This window comes from Alosa pseudoharengus, unplaced genomic scaffold (assembly GCF_046254945.1).
Source record: "Alosa pseudoharengus isolate Yale_2024_CS ecotype anadromous, Long Island Sound unplaced genomic scaffold, YU_APseudo_1.1 YU_APseudo_1.1_scf_3, whole genome shotgun sequence".
Lineage (NCBI taxonomy): Eukaryota > Metazoa > Chordata > Actinopteri > Clupeiformes > Clupeidae > Alosa > Alosa pseudoharengus.
In genome coordinates, this window is record NW_027468718.1 from 24183684 (window position 1) to 24196628 (window position 12945).

Below are 12945 nucleotides of genomic sequence, written 5' to 3' on the forward strand. Positions count from 1 at the left end.
AAATAGGACTGTAGAGCATGTCACATCATGCATGGAGCTCTGTGCTACTCCAATGTAGAACGAAGAGGCCACGTGTGCAAATCTTAACACAAGGCACTGAAATTACTGACATTACAAAAAAGAACACAATCGCTCCACTTATTTGGACTGTTGCATAACATAGTTTAGTCAATCGAATTGACAGGTGAATGAAACTCTGATGAGTCGCAGAACTTAAGCTGACCCTGACAGTGGAGAGAGAGAGAGAGAGAGAGAGACTTCATTCAGAAACCTTGATTGACTTATTAAAGCACTAATACTGCCATTGTGTGTGCGAGTCTGCCCATGTCTGGCATGACTGCCATGCAAATGAAGGGCTGCCATGAAACCCCATTATGTGCGCGCGGCGCTGGTCAGCTCAATCTGCATCCCGCGGTGACAAAACTCTCTGCCGTCCCCTGTGCCGCCGTCCCCTAATTACCAATCAGAGGTGCCTCCTTGGCAGCCAGTCCCAAGGCCGTCCCGTCCGGCAGGGCTGAGTGACAGCTCCCCGCTGGAGGGGGGGGATTATTTACCTCAGCCTGTTCCCCCGGGGACCGGCTAATGATCCGGCCCAACAAAACAAGACAGAGAGGAGAGCCTGAGAAGTCGCTGGAGCTGCTGGAGTCATTTGGACGACAAACAACACTCCCCCCCCCCCCCACACACACACACACACACACACACACACACACACACACAAATACACCACCACTGCCACCACCACCTCCTCCTCAGCTTCCTCTCCAGAATGGATTAGAGTGGTGTGTGTCTGCGAAACTGTGAGGAGAATATCAGAGATAGGGGCAGAAGAAGGAGGCAGGAGTCTAGTCTTGGAGTCTGACCGACAGAGAGAGACTTGCAGAGAGAGGGGAGAGAGTGGGAGAGAAAGAAGAAAAAGGAATAGTGGAAGAGAGTGAGAGAAAGAGTGAGGGAGAAAGAGAGAGAGAGTGCTCCTGAGAGGAAACTGGTGCTCTCAGCAGTTTCCTTCAAGTCCCCAGCATTGTGTGTTCAGCTGTCACTCACACGGTGGATGTCAGACTGGTAAGGCAATCCTCCCTGCCATGCTTCTCTGTCATTAGCTCTAATGTATTTCGCTCGGGTGCATTGTGGTCTGTTTCCAGGCAGGAGACTGAGGAATATTTGTGGGCTGTTGGGATACGTGGGAGGCGTTGCTCATTGGCAGATACTGTATTTCATCTCAGGCTTGTGCTATATGCTTCACACTAGATATGGGGACTGTTTTTCCTGAGCTATTGCCTCTAACATTTTCAAGATCATTTGCATGACAATTCTACCAAGGATTCAGAATGGTTTTCCCCAAATCTGAAAAATGTCAGTGTATCTGTGTTCTCATTTGCATGTTCACTTGACTGAATCAGGTCTCTGTTTTTGGTGACAATACTGGTAAAGTCATGATATGCATTGGATGAAGAAGCAGATAATGATTTCTCCGGTCTATGCTGACACTGATCAAAAATCATATATCATATGTACAGTAGTTGTAAAATCATATCTTTCATATATTTGTTTTTTCAGTAAATGACATTTATTCATCTCGACTTCCATCCATGTATTCCACCCACAGTAAGACACTAGAGGGTTTGTTAAAAGGTAATACGGAAGCCAGTCACACTTCTCTAATCCCAGAAGCTTCTTTAGTGTTTAGTGATGAGATGGCAATTAAACAGTGAAGTGGTTTACCAGAGTTAAGACCGCATAATCCCCATTACAGGTCCAAGTTTGGGCATATAATTCACGTTATTGAAATGGGGATTGAGGGTCTGCCTCAGTCTGTCAGGCGCATGCTGTGGCTTTGTTTGTTGTGAAGTGGACTTTGTTGTGGAATGAAATGGTATTAGCGTATTAATCTTGGGCTGGTGCTCGCTGGCCGCACCCGGGAAAAATGTGATAACTCTTAGATTAGAGTATTTGAGAAACCTATTTAGAGCTTTTACAACTTAACAATATAATATTAATAGCTAAGTAATGACCGTTGGTAGTGAGCTGACCGGCCTGTATGGATCAGACAGAGTCAGTTAGTTTTAGTGAGCGCCAAGCCTGTAATTTTGAGTCCAGTGAATGAAAAGCGATGGCACTGAATTGTTCCTGCTAAAGCCGTCTTGTGGCCGCTGGTGGAGAGGGCTGCATTCTTCCCCACAACCACAGCATGGAAATAAGCAACAGAGAGAGCTGATGCCAGGCAGCCAGGACTGCTCTCCCTACTCTCCACGGCCTCCACCACAAACAAATTCCACTGTGTTTCTGCAAAATAACTAAGAGTTTGCTTAGCGCAAAAGTAATGTTATGTTTTTCTCCATGTGGTTGACACAGACAATACTGCTCAAAGTGAAGCCTGAAGAATTCACAGCCCTCAAAATACTGTTTGCATAAACAGAGTATGAGACACACATCTCCACTAAAAAATACCGCTGTTAATGCCAACTGATCATGTGGAAAAATCTCACTCACTTCTGACACTACTGAGAGAGAACAGTGCTTTCACCTTCGAGGTGCACTGCCAGCCTCACGAGACAAGCATCTGGTGGAGGCAGAGAGAAGACACAACTGATGAACAGAGCAGATAACGTCATTTGGGTTATGGATTACGCCTTAGAGAGAGAGAGAGCAACCAACCAAGGGCAGCCACTCTGCTTATTTGACAGTTACACAGACAAGAAGTAGATGGAACCCAGAATGTCAGAATATCAGAGACTGATTGATGCTAGTCTGAAATGACTTTCTCCTGCTTTTGTGTCATTGTGTGTAAGTACAGACTTATTTTTGCTTGTTCTCTCATTCAGCATTGTTACTTTTTTTTCTTATTTTATTTGTTGAACTTTGTTCTTTTTCAACATATTTTTCACTGCAGTTCCCTTTTTTTTATATCAGTACCACATAACTGCAAAGCCTGAATTCTGTCAACTCCTATCAGACATACCAGTCCTTCTGGAGATCCCACCCCTGATGTTTGATTGGCTAGGAGAGCTGAATCCCACCCACAGCCGTGGGTGACAGATTCTATTAGACAGAAAGAGAGCGGGTGGTTGGACAGTGCCCCTCCTGCCTTCTGCCATTGGCTGAGCTGGAAAGCTTCAGATTCAGAAACTGCCACAAGGAGCAATACAGATAGTGATAAACAAATAAAGTCAGAGCACAAGCATTCACTTTTCTCACAGACTTCCTCTGTGGACGTTTGTATCAGGACTCTGCCTCCAGCTTGCTTATTCTTCTTCTGCTCTGTTAATGGATAATGGGAATTTAACCATGTGGCAGGTAAGGAGAACATCACTGGTCTTACATGCATACCTGTTACAAAGACTTATTGTCCTTCAGTCAGCGGCACTGCCAAGTGTGTGTGTGTGTGTGTATGTGTGTGTGTGTGTGTGTGTGTGTGTGTGTGTGTGTGTGTGTGTGTGAGTGAGTGAGTGTATGTGAGTGTGTTTGCTCCATTTTAACCTTGTAACCTGCAAAGAAAGTAGGACATAAGTACTGTAATTGGTTGTCAGGTTTTACAAATGGTAAAATATTTTGCTGGACTTTTTTAACCCGACTTTAGTGAAGTAAATGACATGTGTAGGTTGCATTCATCTACATAATTGAATTTGACTTCAGAAGTTATAATATACTTACTGAAATGAAAATATATAAATGCCACATGGAAAGTTGCCAAATGACTGTTCTGTGGCATATAGCCACACTGATGAACTGTGTGCTCTATAATTGTTTGATTTCTACACATTCATCTCACTTTATGATGTGTGAAGAGAGTGTGTTCATGCATTGTATGACTTGTGAGCTTGGCATTCCAAACTGCTGAGAAGTTAGATGTGTGTGTGCGCTCCCACAGGACTGCTGTGTGCTCACATTAGAACTGTGTGTGTGTACGCAGAACCAATGGTGTACTTTTATCAACATGTGAAATAGGATCCAGTAAGCTCTTTAGTCGGCTGTCTTTCTCAAGTCCGTGGAGTTAGATATTGAGCTGAGATAAGACGGTAAAAAATGCTGCATATCTGATTCTTCACCAGCGTATTTCAATGAATAGTTTAATAACCATGAAAGTGGCTTTTATGCCCTCAGGCAATTTAATTAGTTGGTGTATTTGTATCTTAAAAGATAAGCCTCTTTATTTTCTTTGGCTCAAAAGGGAAGTGTGAAAAATGCAGATAATTGATCATCTATTAACTGGACTTCAGAGCGTGGAGACCCTGACCCACACTGGTCAGCATGCCTTTCCTCACCTCAGGGCCAAACGATCTAATGGGGGTCACCGTGGAAACCAAACTGCTGGGGTGGCTCTGGGCTGTTGTTTTACATAAACAGAAACCGGTCATGACTCTACATGTGAAGGCTGAGTTGTATGTGGAATGTGAAGGCTGAGTTGTATGTGGAATGAAGGTGTGGTTGCGTTTATAACGCCTGAAGTTGTTATTCTGGTAGACTATAGCTTTCTCTGTGGCAGCTGAAGAGAGACCAGGGCTGAGTGAGAGGCCAAAGCTCTGCTTGCCCTCCCTGACTTCCACTGGCTTTCAGTTTCAAACAGACAATAGACCAGCTAACCTGTTTCTTTAAATTCTATAAAGGGAATATATGGAAAGGATTTTAGGTGAGTACATTCTGACATTTCATTATTGGTTCCTATAGTAATTTACAGATTCACCGCAAGGTGGCAATGTTGAGACATGAATTGGCTTCATGAACATATCAACAATTTTCCTCTGCTGTCTTCTAATGTTTGCTACTTATTTGTGATTTTTCTATATCTTTCCACATTTGGAGTATATCACAACAGAGATAACTCTGCATGGAATAGTGTTGTGTTTGTGTTCCATGAGAGCACCTGTATTTAACCATTCGTTTGGCCATAATTACATTCCATGAAAAGTGGCAGGTTCAGGACTGTGGTTAAGAAAGAGACTGTTGACCAAAGGCTGGACTTAGCTTTTCCCCCTCCTATGGACCTTTCTTCAACCTGACCCTGGGACACTCTGGTCTGCAGTCCTCTGATGGGAGGGTAGTGAAGGAAGGACAGGCTCTTTTGGAAGGAATTTTCTGCTTAAGTTCACAGCTATGGAAAGAAAACGGTGTTTTCCTGCAGACACCACCTGCCAAACCACAGGAGGAAGTGGGCGAGTTCGGATTACTGACCAGGATGACCCAGAGAGTGTGCCTGCCCCCTGGCAGAATGCTTCACGCCGGGTCCCATTTCCACTGTCTGATCTCGCAGAGAAAATGTGCCACATAGATACAAGATTCTGTGTGTAAATGCTCGTTGTTCTGCTAAGTTACACAGTCAAATAACCTTTTTTTTCAGTTCCAGTTTCCTTAATAATTTGACACAATGTTGTTTTAATATCTACCCATTTCAAGGCATATAATTGATTTAGGGGGAAATATATTTCTATAATGATCTTTAATTGTTAGCATATTATGAATGTTCTCTTTAATAAGAACAGGCAGCAGTCTGCTGACCTATGGATGCACAAGAATGTGCCTAAGTGTCCTGTTTAGGATTGTGCACACTAGGCCCTGCCAAGGAATCTTTGGCCTTTGCACTGAGCATTCCATGGCCTCCAGGTAACAGGCAGCTTTCCTGCCAAGAGACCCCAAAACGTAGGCCAAGAAAACAGCATCTTGAGAAAAAGCAGCTTTGCCATAGTGGGCTTCATTTGACAGCACATAGCATTTTAACTCAGTGTAAATACTGTAGTTCATGTGTTCCCTCAGTTAAATTCATTTTATGCTAATTTGCACTCTGGATCACCACATTAGGCAGTCAGGAGCTTATCTGCATGTCGGGAAGAGATGGATATCTTAATGAAGGCATTCAGATCACTTAGATATGCTAGGAAGGGAAACTGAAGGTCAAATCTGCCTCATGCATTTAGCATGACTGCAAAATGACTTTAATGGTGTGCAGTGCTTTGCCTCTATCCTGTTGTTTAAGCTTGTTTGTTCAGTGTTTGTCCAACACGGGCCGGAGCTCTTACTAACCACATGCTCCGAGTGGCACAGACGAAGTGCAGCCGGTGAATGTAGGCCAAAATGAGGATAATCATGCTGATAATCACTGTGATACGTCCAGGGTGAAGATTTAGGAGATTAGACCCTGTCTAATCATCGCGCCCGAGTCGCCAATCACATTAGGGGGAAAATAGGCCCGCTCCTCTGTTGTTTAGTGAAGAGCATGAAAGAGTGTTGATTGGACACAGATATGCTGCTGAGAGTGGATTACAGATAACCAGCATGGATCTGCTCAGTGAGTGAAAGAGACAGGGAGAGCATAGGAGAGGAGGATACTGCTAAGATTTCAGGATTGCCCAGTGAGATTGAGCGTCTTAGTCAAGCGTCCAGGCCAGGCGTCCTTGGTTTACTGACTGTGCTGAAGGGCATGTGACACAACCTGGCACGTTCTCCTGAACTCAGGAAACCTGGAAGTCTTGTCTGTATGAAACTATTGTTTCATTGTTGGTCGTGCATATCCAATGTCAGAGTGGCATCCAAAATCTGCACAGCACAAACCACACATGGTATTTCAGCATGTTTTGCACGGTACCTCATTTCATGCCCTTAAATGACATGATACAAAGAACTGTAGCCTATTCTAAATCACTATGCAGATCTACAGTCACAAGCGATCGTTCATTCATTTTCCCCACTCTGTGCCAAGCTGCAAGCTTCATTTGAGAGGCATGAAAGGCTATGGCCATGTGTCCAGTCAATAAGTGGTGCCAACATTATTTGGCATTGACATCCTGTGCAACGTCCATTTAAATTAAGGTTACTGTTTTTTTTTTGGCACTGTATAATAGGCTGATGGCCGAGCGCAGCCACGCAGACTTTATTTACATGTCCTCAGCCAAGAAGCACACAATATATTTATCCCGACAGATATTTAAATATATTTTTTGCAGTATCCTAACAATTCTTTGCCAATAAACTCTTGGTGGGCCATCCAATGCTGCGTTCACATAGCGATATGAAGGCATGCAGTGCTCCAGTCGAGCGCATGTGAGTGGGCGAGCCTGGGTAGAGGGGAGATGAGCAGGGGGCCATCCAGCTCCATTAGGAGCCATAGAGCCGTGAGTGGCCCTGATGGAGCTCCATTCAGCCCTCCATGACTTCCATTGACACCCGCATTCCAGCCCAGCAGGGAGCCTGTTGAGGAGCCAGGCCAGGAATGCCACTCACTCTCACTCACTCAGTCACTCGCTCGCTCGCTCGCATGCCATTCAGGCGGGTTCCCTCGCCACTGGTGTAGTATTCGCAAAGGCATGTCTCTGATGCCCTCAGCGTGGATGTGTGTGTGTGTGTGTGTCAGAAGGGGGCTATTCCCACCACTCAGGCAAGGAGGGCTGCCGAGAGCTATAGTAGCAATCAGTGTTCACATGTAAAAGCTGTGCTGGTGGGGTTGAGGAGGCAGCACATGGGGGCCAGATGGACCGGCCTGCCCAAGCGCCGTCAGGTTAGAATGCAGCAGCGGACGGGGAACGCGTGAAGTCATTCATTACATGTGACCTCAGATGTAATGAGCTGGTCTCAGCTGGGATGATGGGTGTGAAGTGATCTACTTTTAGGAGAATGTTCCAGCGGGGAGGGGCGGGCGGTGTGTCCACGCTGGCAACATGACTTCATCTGAAACATGTGGATGTTGTGATGAGGTGGTGGAAGGGCAGGAAAATGTCCCTTCTGTAGGCTTTTTTAGGCTTTTCACCCACCATTTTAGGCTTAATCCCTCTTAAAAAATCACTTGATGACCATTTTGGTGACAATTCAAATGAGTCTCAAGTTAGATAATCAGATGGAGGGAGAATTAAAAATACAAACACACAGATCTGTGAAATTTTAATGAAGTTTTTAGCACTTACTCTTACGTAAATCCTGTTGAGACTGTGAGAGGTGGTGGTGGTGGTGGTTGTTTGTGGTATGGATGTGGCAGATTGTGATGTAATCTCGCGCATCCAGGTCAAGCCGTTGCCCTGTGTGCGGCTGGGGGGAGAGAGAGAGATGCTGCTGCACTGCACTGAGCCCTGAGCTACTGCCGCTACTGCTGCTACTGCTGCCTGACAGACAGACAGACTCCTGTCTCATGCTGCACACCCTGCTGCGTGTCATCCCTTCTTCTCCTTCTTAATCTGCGCTGGCAAAGCTGTGTGAAGTCCGGCCCCCCATGCCGGCATGGTGGGACAGGAGAGACTTTCACTTTAACTTTAAGTGTAGAGAGAGAGAGAGAGAGACAGAGAGAGAGAGAAAGGGTTCAGGACACAAGGAAGATGGGACTCTGACCTGACAGCAAAAACCAGTGGAACAGTTGGCGAGTTTTTCCAAGAGAACTCTCTCTATTTCTCTCATCATTTCTGTCTCCTTGTGCAGTTCTGTCATCGCTGACATTTCTTTGTCTACCATTTTCTATCTCTATCTCTCACAATAGCGTTCTCTCAGGATTACTTGCACGCCTTCTGTCACTCTTGCTCCCTCTCCCTCTCTCTCACTCCCTCTCTCCCTCTCCCTCTCTCACTCCCTCTCTCCCTCTCTCTCTCTCTCTCTCCCTCTCCCTCTCTCTCTCTCCCTCTCCCTCTCCCTCTCTCTCTCTCTCACCTCTCTGTGTTTGTGTCTGTCCTCTCTCTGCTCTTCTCTCCTTTTTCCCCACTCTGCTCCCTGCACTGGTCACTCTGCTCCCTGCACCGGTCACTTCTCCTAGGTGGAGCTGGCTTTCCTGGAATTGTCGGGCAGCTTTTCCTGTTGTGCTTGCTGCCTCTCTCTCTATCTCTCTCACTCTCTCTCTCTATCTCTCTCCCTCCCACGCTCCCTCCCTCTCTCTCCCTCCCTCTCTACTCTGTGCTGCTCAGTGTGAGCTGGTGTTGCCGCTGGATTAGTGGGTTATGGACAATCATGCCATCTGGATCCCCTGTCCTGAAAGAGGGGTGCTTTTCCTCTAAATGCGCTTTCATTTTTGGGGTCAGAAGTTCTTCAGCCATCAAAATGTCTAAGCAGCGCAAAGCGGGGCGAAATCCATCGGTGGGTAAAGTAATGTGTGTGTGTGTGTGTGCAAGGTACTGCTCACTGGCAGTTTCCTATTATGCACTCTTCTGTGTTTTCTCTTATCTCGACTGCATTGACATGCGTGGAGACACTTACAGTATATCATGTTTAATATCAAACGCATGTGTTATATTTTCTTCAGTCAGATATGTTAAAGATGAACTTTCGGTCTTGTGTGAGGTTTTTTTTTGTTCAGGCTATTTCAGATAAATCATTCATTGGAGATATGTATTCAGTTTCTGACCTGATATTGATCTGAAGGATGTTTTCAAGTTCCAAATGACACTTTGTAGGTGTCATGTAGATTATGTGTAATACACATCCAGAAACTTTGCACAGACGTATTTTATACAGATAATATTCAGGCTCATCTCAAATACTGATGCTTTAACTGGCTATGATGTAAACCGCGTACATCAGACACCATGTAAACCACATGGTATAAAATGTGAAAGTAATTGTTGCATCTCAAAGTAATGAATATTTTAACTCTTTTGCATTATCAAACGTAAAAAAACATTTCCATTATGACGATACATTGTCATTTATTTATCATTTGTTAGTCATTCATGACTTAGTACACGTTACACTTTGAATCAGAAAGGAATTGATTAGCGGTCAGTCATTATCAAGACACATTTTAAAAAAATGACTATCAGACTTACAACAAAAAGTGTCCCAAATGCCAGCAGACCAATGCAATGTCTGTGTCGGACTCCTGGGACTGCCTGAAACAATTGTCTCTTGTATTCCAATGGCAAACAGAGAGCTGCCCGGCTTTTGAATGGATTTCAGTAACAATCCCTGGCCCACTGCTTGGCATAATTGCTGTATCTTTGCCACTTCAAAGCCCGTCTCTGCCTCTCTGGCCTGATAATGAGCTTTAACTTCTTTCACACTTAATGAGTGAAGGTAGAGTTCACCCAGTGAAATAAGGCAGGCACAGACTGCCCCGTCGCAGCTGTGTAGTGTCTGACTCGCCGGTAACAAAGGCTTAGTGTCCAGCGCTGCGTGGAAACCCAGCAGAGAGCCGGCGTGGCCCAGCCTTCTGCTTGACCGAGCTGTCTGGCCAGGCCACCCCACGGCACTGGAGGCCCGCACACTCATGCTACACAATCCTGTGTATGGGCATTGTTTTGAACAAGCTATTTGCCCCTGTCCGCACATTGCATAATCAAAAGAAGGACAAACCAGAGAGGTCTTGGAGTTTGTTTACAGTGCTGTGTTCCCTCCCATGGTTGTTTTGGTTGAAGGAAAATTGAGCATAAGCCCAGACTTAATTATATCAGCCACCATGAAATGAAAAGACATTCCAAAGTTGATGTATTTGCATGTTCTCATTTGGAACCAAATCTATTCATGATAATCTGCATCTCAAAGGCTGAATTTGGCTTAACTGTTCTTAAAGTTGAGGTCATTTAATAATATTCAGAGTGATCTTGAGACTGTATACGTAACGTCGGTAATTAACGCTGTGGCCATGGTGTATTATTTCATTTGTGTATCTGCGCCAGCCTCTGTTTGTGCACATATACAGTACAACACTGTGTGTGCTCATTAAATTGTGTCTTGTGAAAGTTGACAACCCCCTACAGCTTCAACCTCTCTCACAGTGTTTCTTGTTCTTTCTCATTCTCTCTCTCTCTCTCTCTCTCTCTCTCTCTCTCTTTGTTTCCCTCTGTCTCTCTACCCCCCCCCCTCCTCATCCCCTCTAATTGAACTGTGTGTCATCCCCACAGATAGCTGATCAGCTTCCCTGGATTTCGCTGACGACACCGCTTTGTTTCGCCTGAAGATGGAAACACTGGAGTCGGAGCTGACCTGCCCAATCTGTCTGGAGCTCTTTGAGGATCCGCTGCTGCTGCCGTGCGCCCACAGCCTGTGCTTCCACTGCGCCCATCGCATCCTGGTGTCCCACTGCATGACCAACGAGTCCGTGGAATCCATCAGCGCTTTCCAGTGTCCAACCTGTCGTTATGTCATCACCCTCAGCCCGCGAGGCCTAGAGGGACTCAAACGGAACGTCACCCTACAGAACATTATCGATCGTTTCCAGAAGGCGTCGCTGAGCGGGCCCAACTCCCCGAGCGAGACGCGCCGCGAGCGCGCCGCCTCTTCCTCCGCCACCGACGGCCCCGCCATGACCTCGCCCGGCGAGCGCGTGCAGTGCCAGTTCTGCGAGCAGGACCCGCCGCAGGACGCGGTCAAGACGTGCGTCACCTGCGAGGTGTCCTACTGCGACGAGTGCCTCAAGGCCACGCACCCCAACAAGAAGCCCTTCACTGGCCACCGGCTCATTGAGCCGCTGCCTGACCAGCACCTGCGCGGCCTCATGTGCCTGGAGCACGAGGACGAGAAGGTCAACATGTACTGTGTCACCGACGAGCAGCTCATCTGCTCGCTCTGCAAGCTGGTGGGACGCCACCGTGACCACCAAGTGGCCGCGCTCAACGAGCGCTACGACAAGCTCAAGGTAAGAGTCTCTGGCCAGGCCAGGCTGGACGCATGGGAGCCGCATCAAGAGTGTAGGAGAGCTGGGGGAGCCGATCCTTTTACACATTTCTAAAAAGTGAAAAGTAGATTACTTACTATGATACAGTATATATGTGCACAACAAAGAAAAATTATGGAAACAATATTTAAAACTATATTTTGATTCCATCTGTGCAATATGGAAATAATAAGTCATAGTAAATGGATCAAGCTGCATGATTTGAAGTCAGATCTTGTATGTCACTGCAACACTATTCATGTAAGTTGTCAAAGAACACAATATCTGCTCTATAAAATGACATATGCGTATGTATTGCCCTGAGTAATATTTCCGTCAACAAGTTAGTCGTGTGATTCAAAATACATTGTGGAATGAATCATTTATTGATATACATCTTTTATAGCATTTCTCTTCCTCCGTTGCCAAAACACGGAGGCACGTCTTTTAGAAAAAAGTAATTTGATATTCTGGATATGTTTCTTTATGTGACATTAACATTTACCCCCATTGATTATTATATTATATTTTGACCTACAGTATATCTAGGAGATAAGGCTAAATGTTATTGCAGCAGCCCATACAAACTGACCTGACTCAGATCCTCAGTAAATGTGTCTTTTCACCAAAGCTCCAGTCTGAACCCATTTTAACTATGCAGAGCACTCAGACTCGGAGCGTTTGGTGAAGGGTTTCTCCACAATCTCTGCTACACAATTAATACTAATAAAATACATCACCAACACAAATCTTGGGTTAAGTAGAGCCTTTATCGCATGCTTCGTAACGACTTAGAAATGCTGTCAGTCAGCCCAGCTATAAAACATGACCGGACAGTCCCCTACACAGCTCTAAAAGAGAAACTGTGCGAGCCAAAATGCTGGACTCAGTAGGTCAATATTTTGCCAACAGACTGTGGGCTTCGTTAAAGACTCCTAAATATCTGTTTAATGGTCTATGCTTAAGTAGATTTGAACAGCTGTGATGTTCAATTTCCCCTCCTGTGGCAATTACTCCTCATAACACACGAGTGGTCTTGCATGAACCCTTTGTACTGTAGTGTATGTGGTTGAAATGTGTCAAAAACATACATCTTATCCTACAGTCAATTAATTGTCAGTATAAAGTGGAGAGCATCTGAGGTCATTTAGGCTGTAGCACTTTATTTTTTCTCAGAATGGGTGGTAGGCAAAATGCTTACATGAACTTGGTCCATGAATTTCACAGAGGCACCCGTACAAATTCTGCTGTGTATTTGTGTGGATAACTGTCTCTATGTGGACCTACTGTATATAGGACATCACAACCTGCTGGTTCATTGACCTTTCTGCCCTCACCACTTTATACCATATGCATGGACCCCTGCAACGAAACAGTGACTCCTCCACGTT

The 12945-nt window shown here is 45.4% G+C and overlaps 1 protein-coding gene across 5 annotated transcripts in view; it reads left to right on the top strand.

Annotated features, from left to right (window-relative positions):
• mid1 (midline 1) overlaps positions 1–12945 on the top strand; it is a 31856-nt gene that overhangs the window by 7865 nt on the left and 11046 nt on the right. The window contains exons 1-2 of one of the 5 annotated variants that reach the window (XM_076263663.1): positions 978–1062; positions 10803–11536. In XM_076263663.1, the coding sequence (XP_076119778.1) occupies positions 10859–11536 (678 nt within the window). In that variant the 5' untranslated portion in view covers positions 978–1062; positions 10803–10858. Of the gene's footprint in view, positions 1–977; positions 1063–3153; positions 3295–4488; positions 4628–8697; positions 9040–10802; positions 11537–12945 lie in introns of those variants that run through there. The other 4 variants (XM_076263659.1, XM_076263662.1, XM_076263660.1 and 1 more) reach the window with 4 other exon arrangements.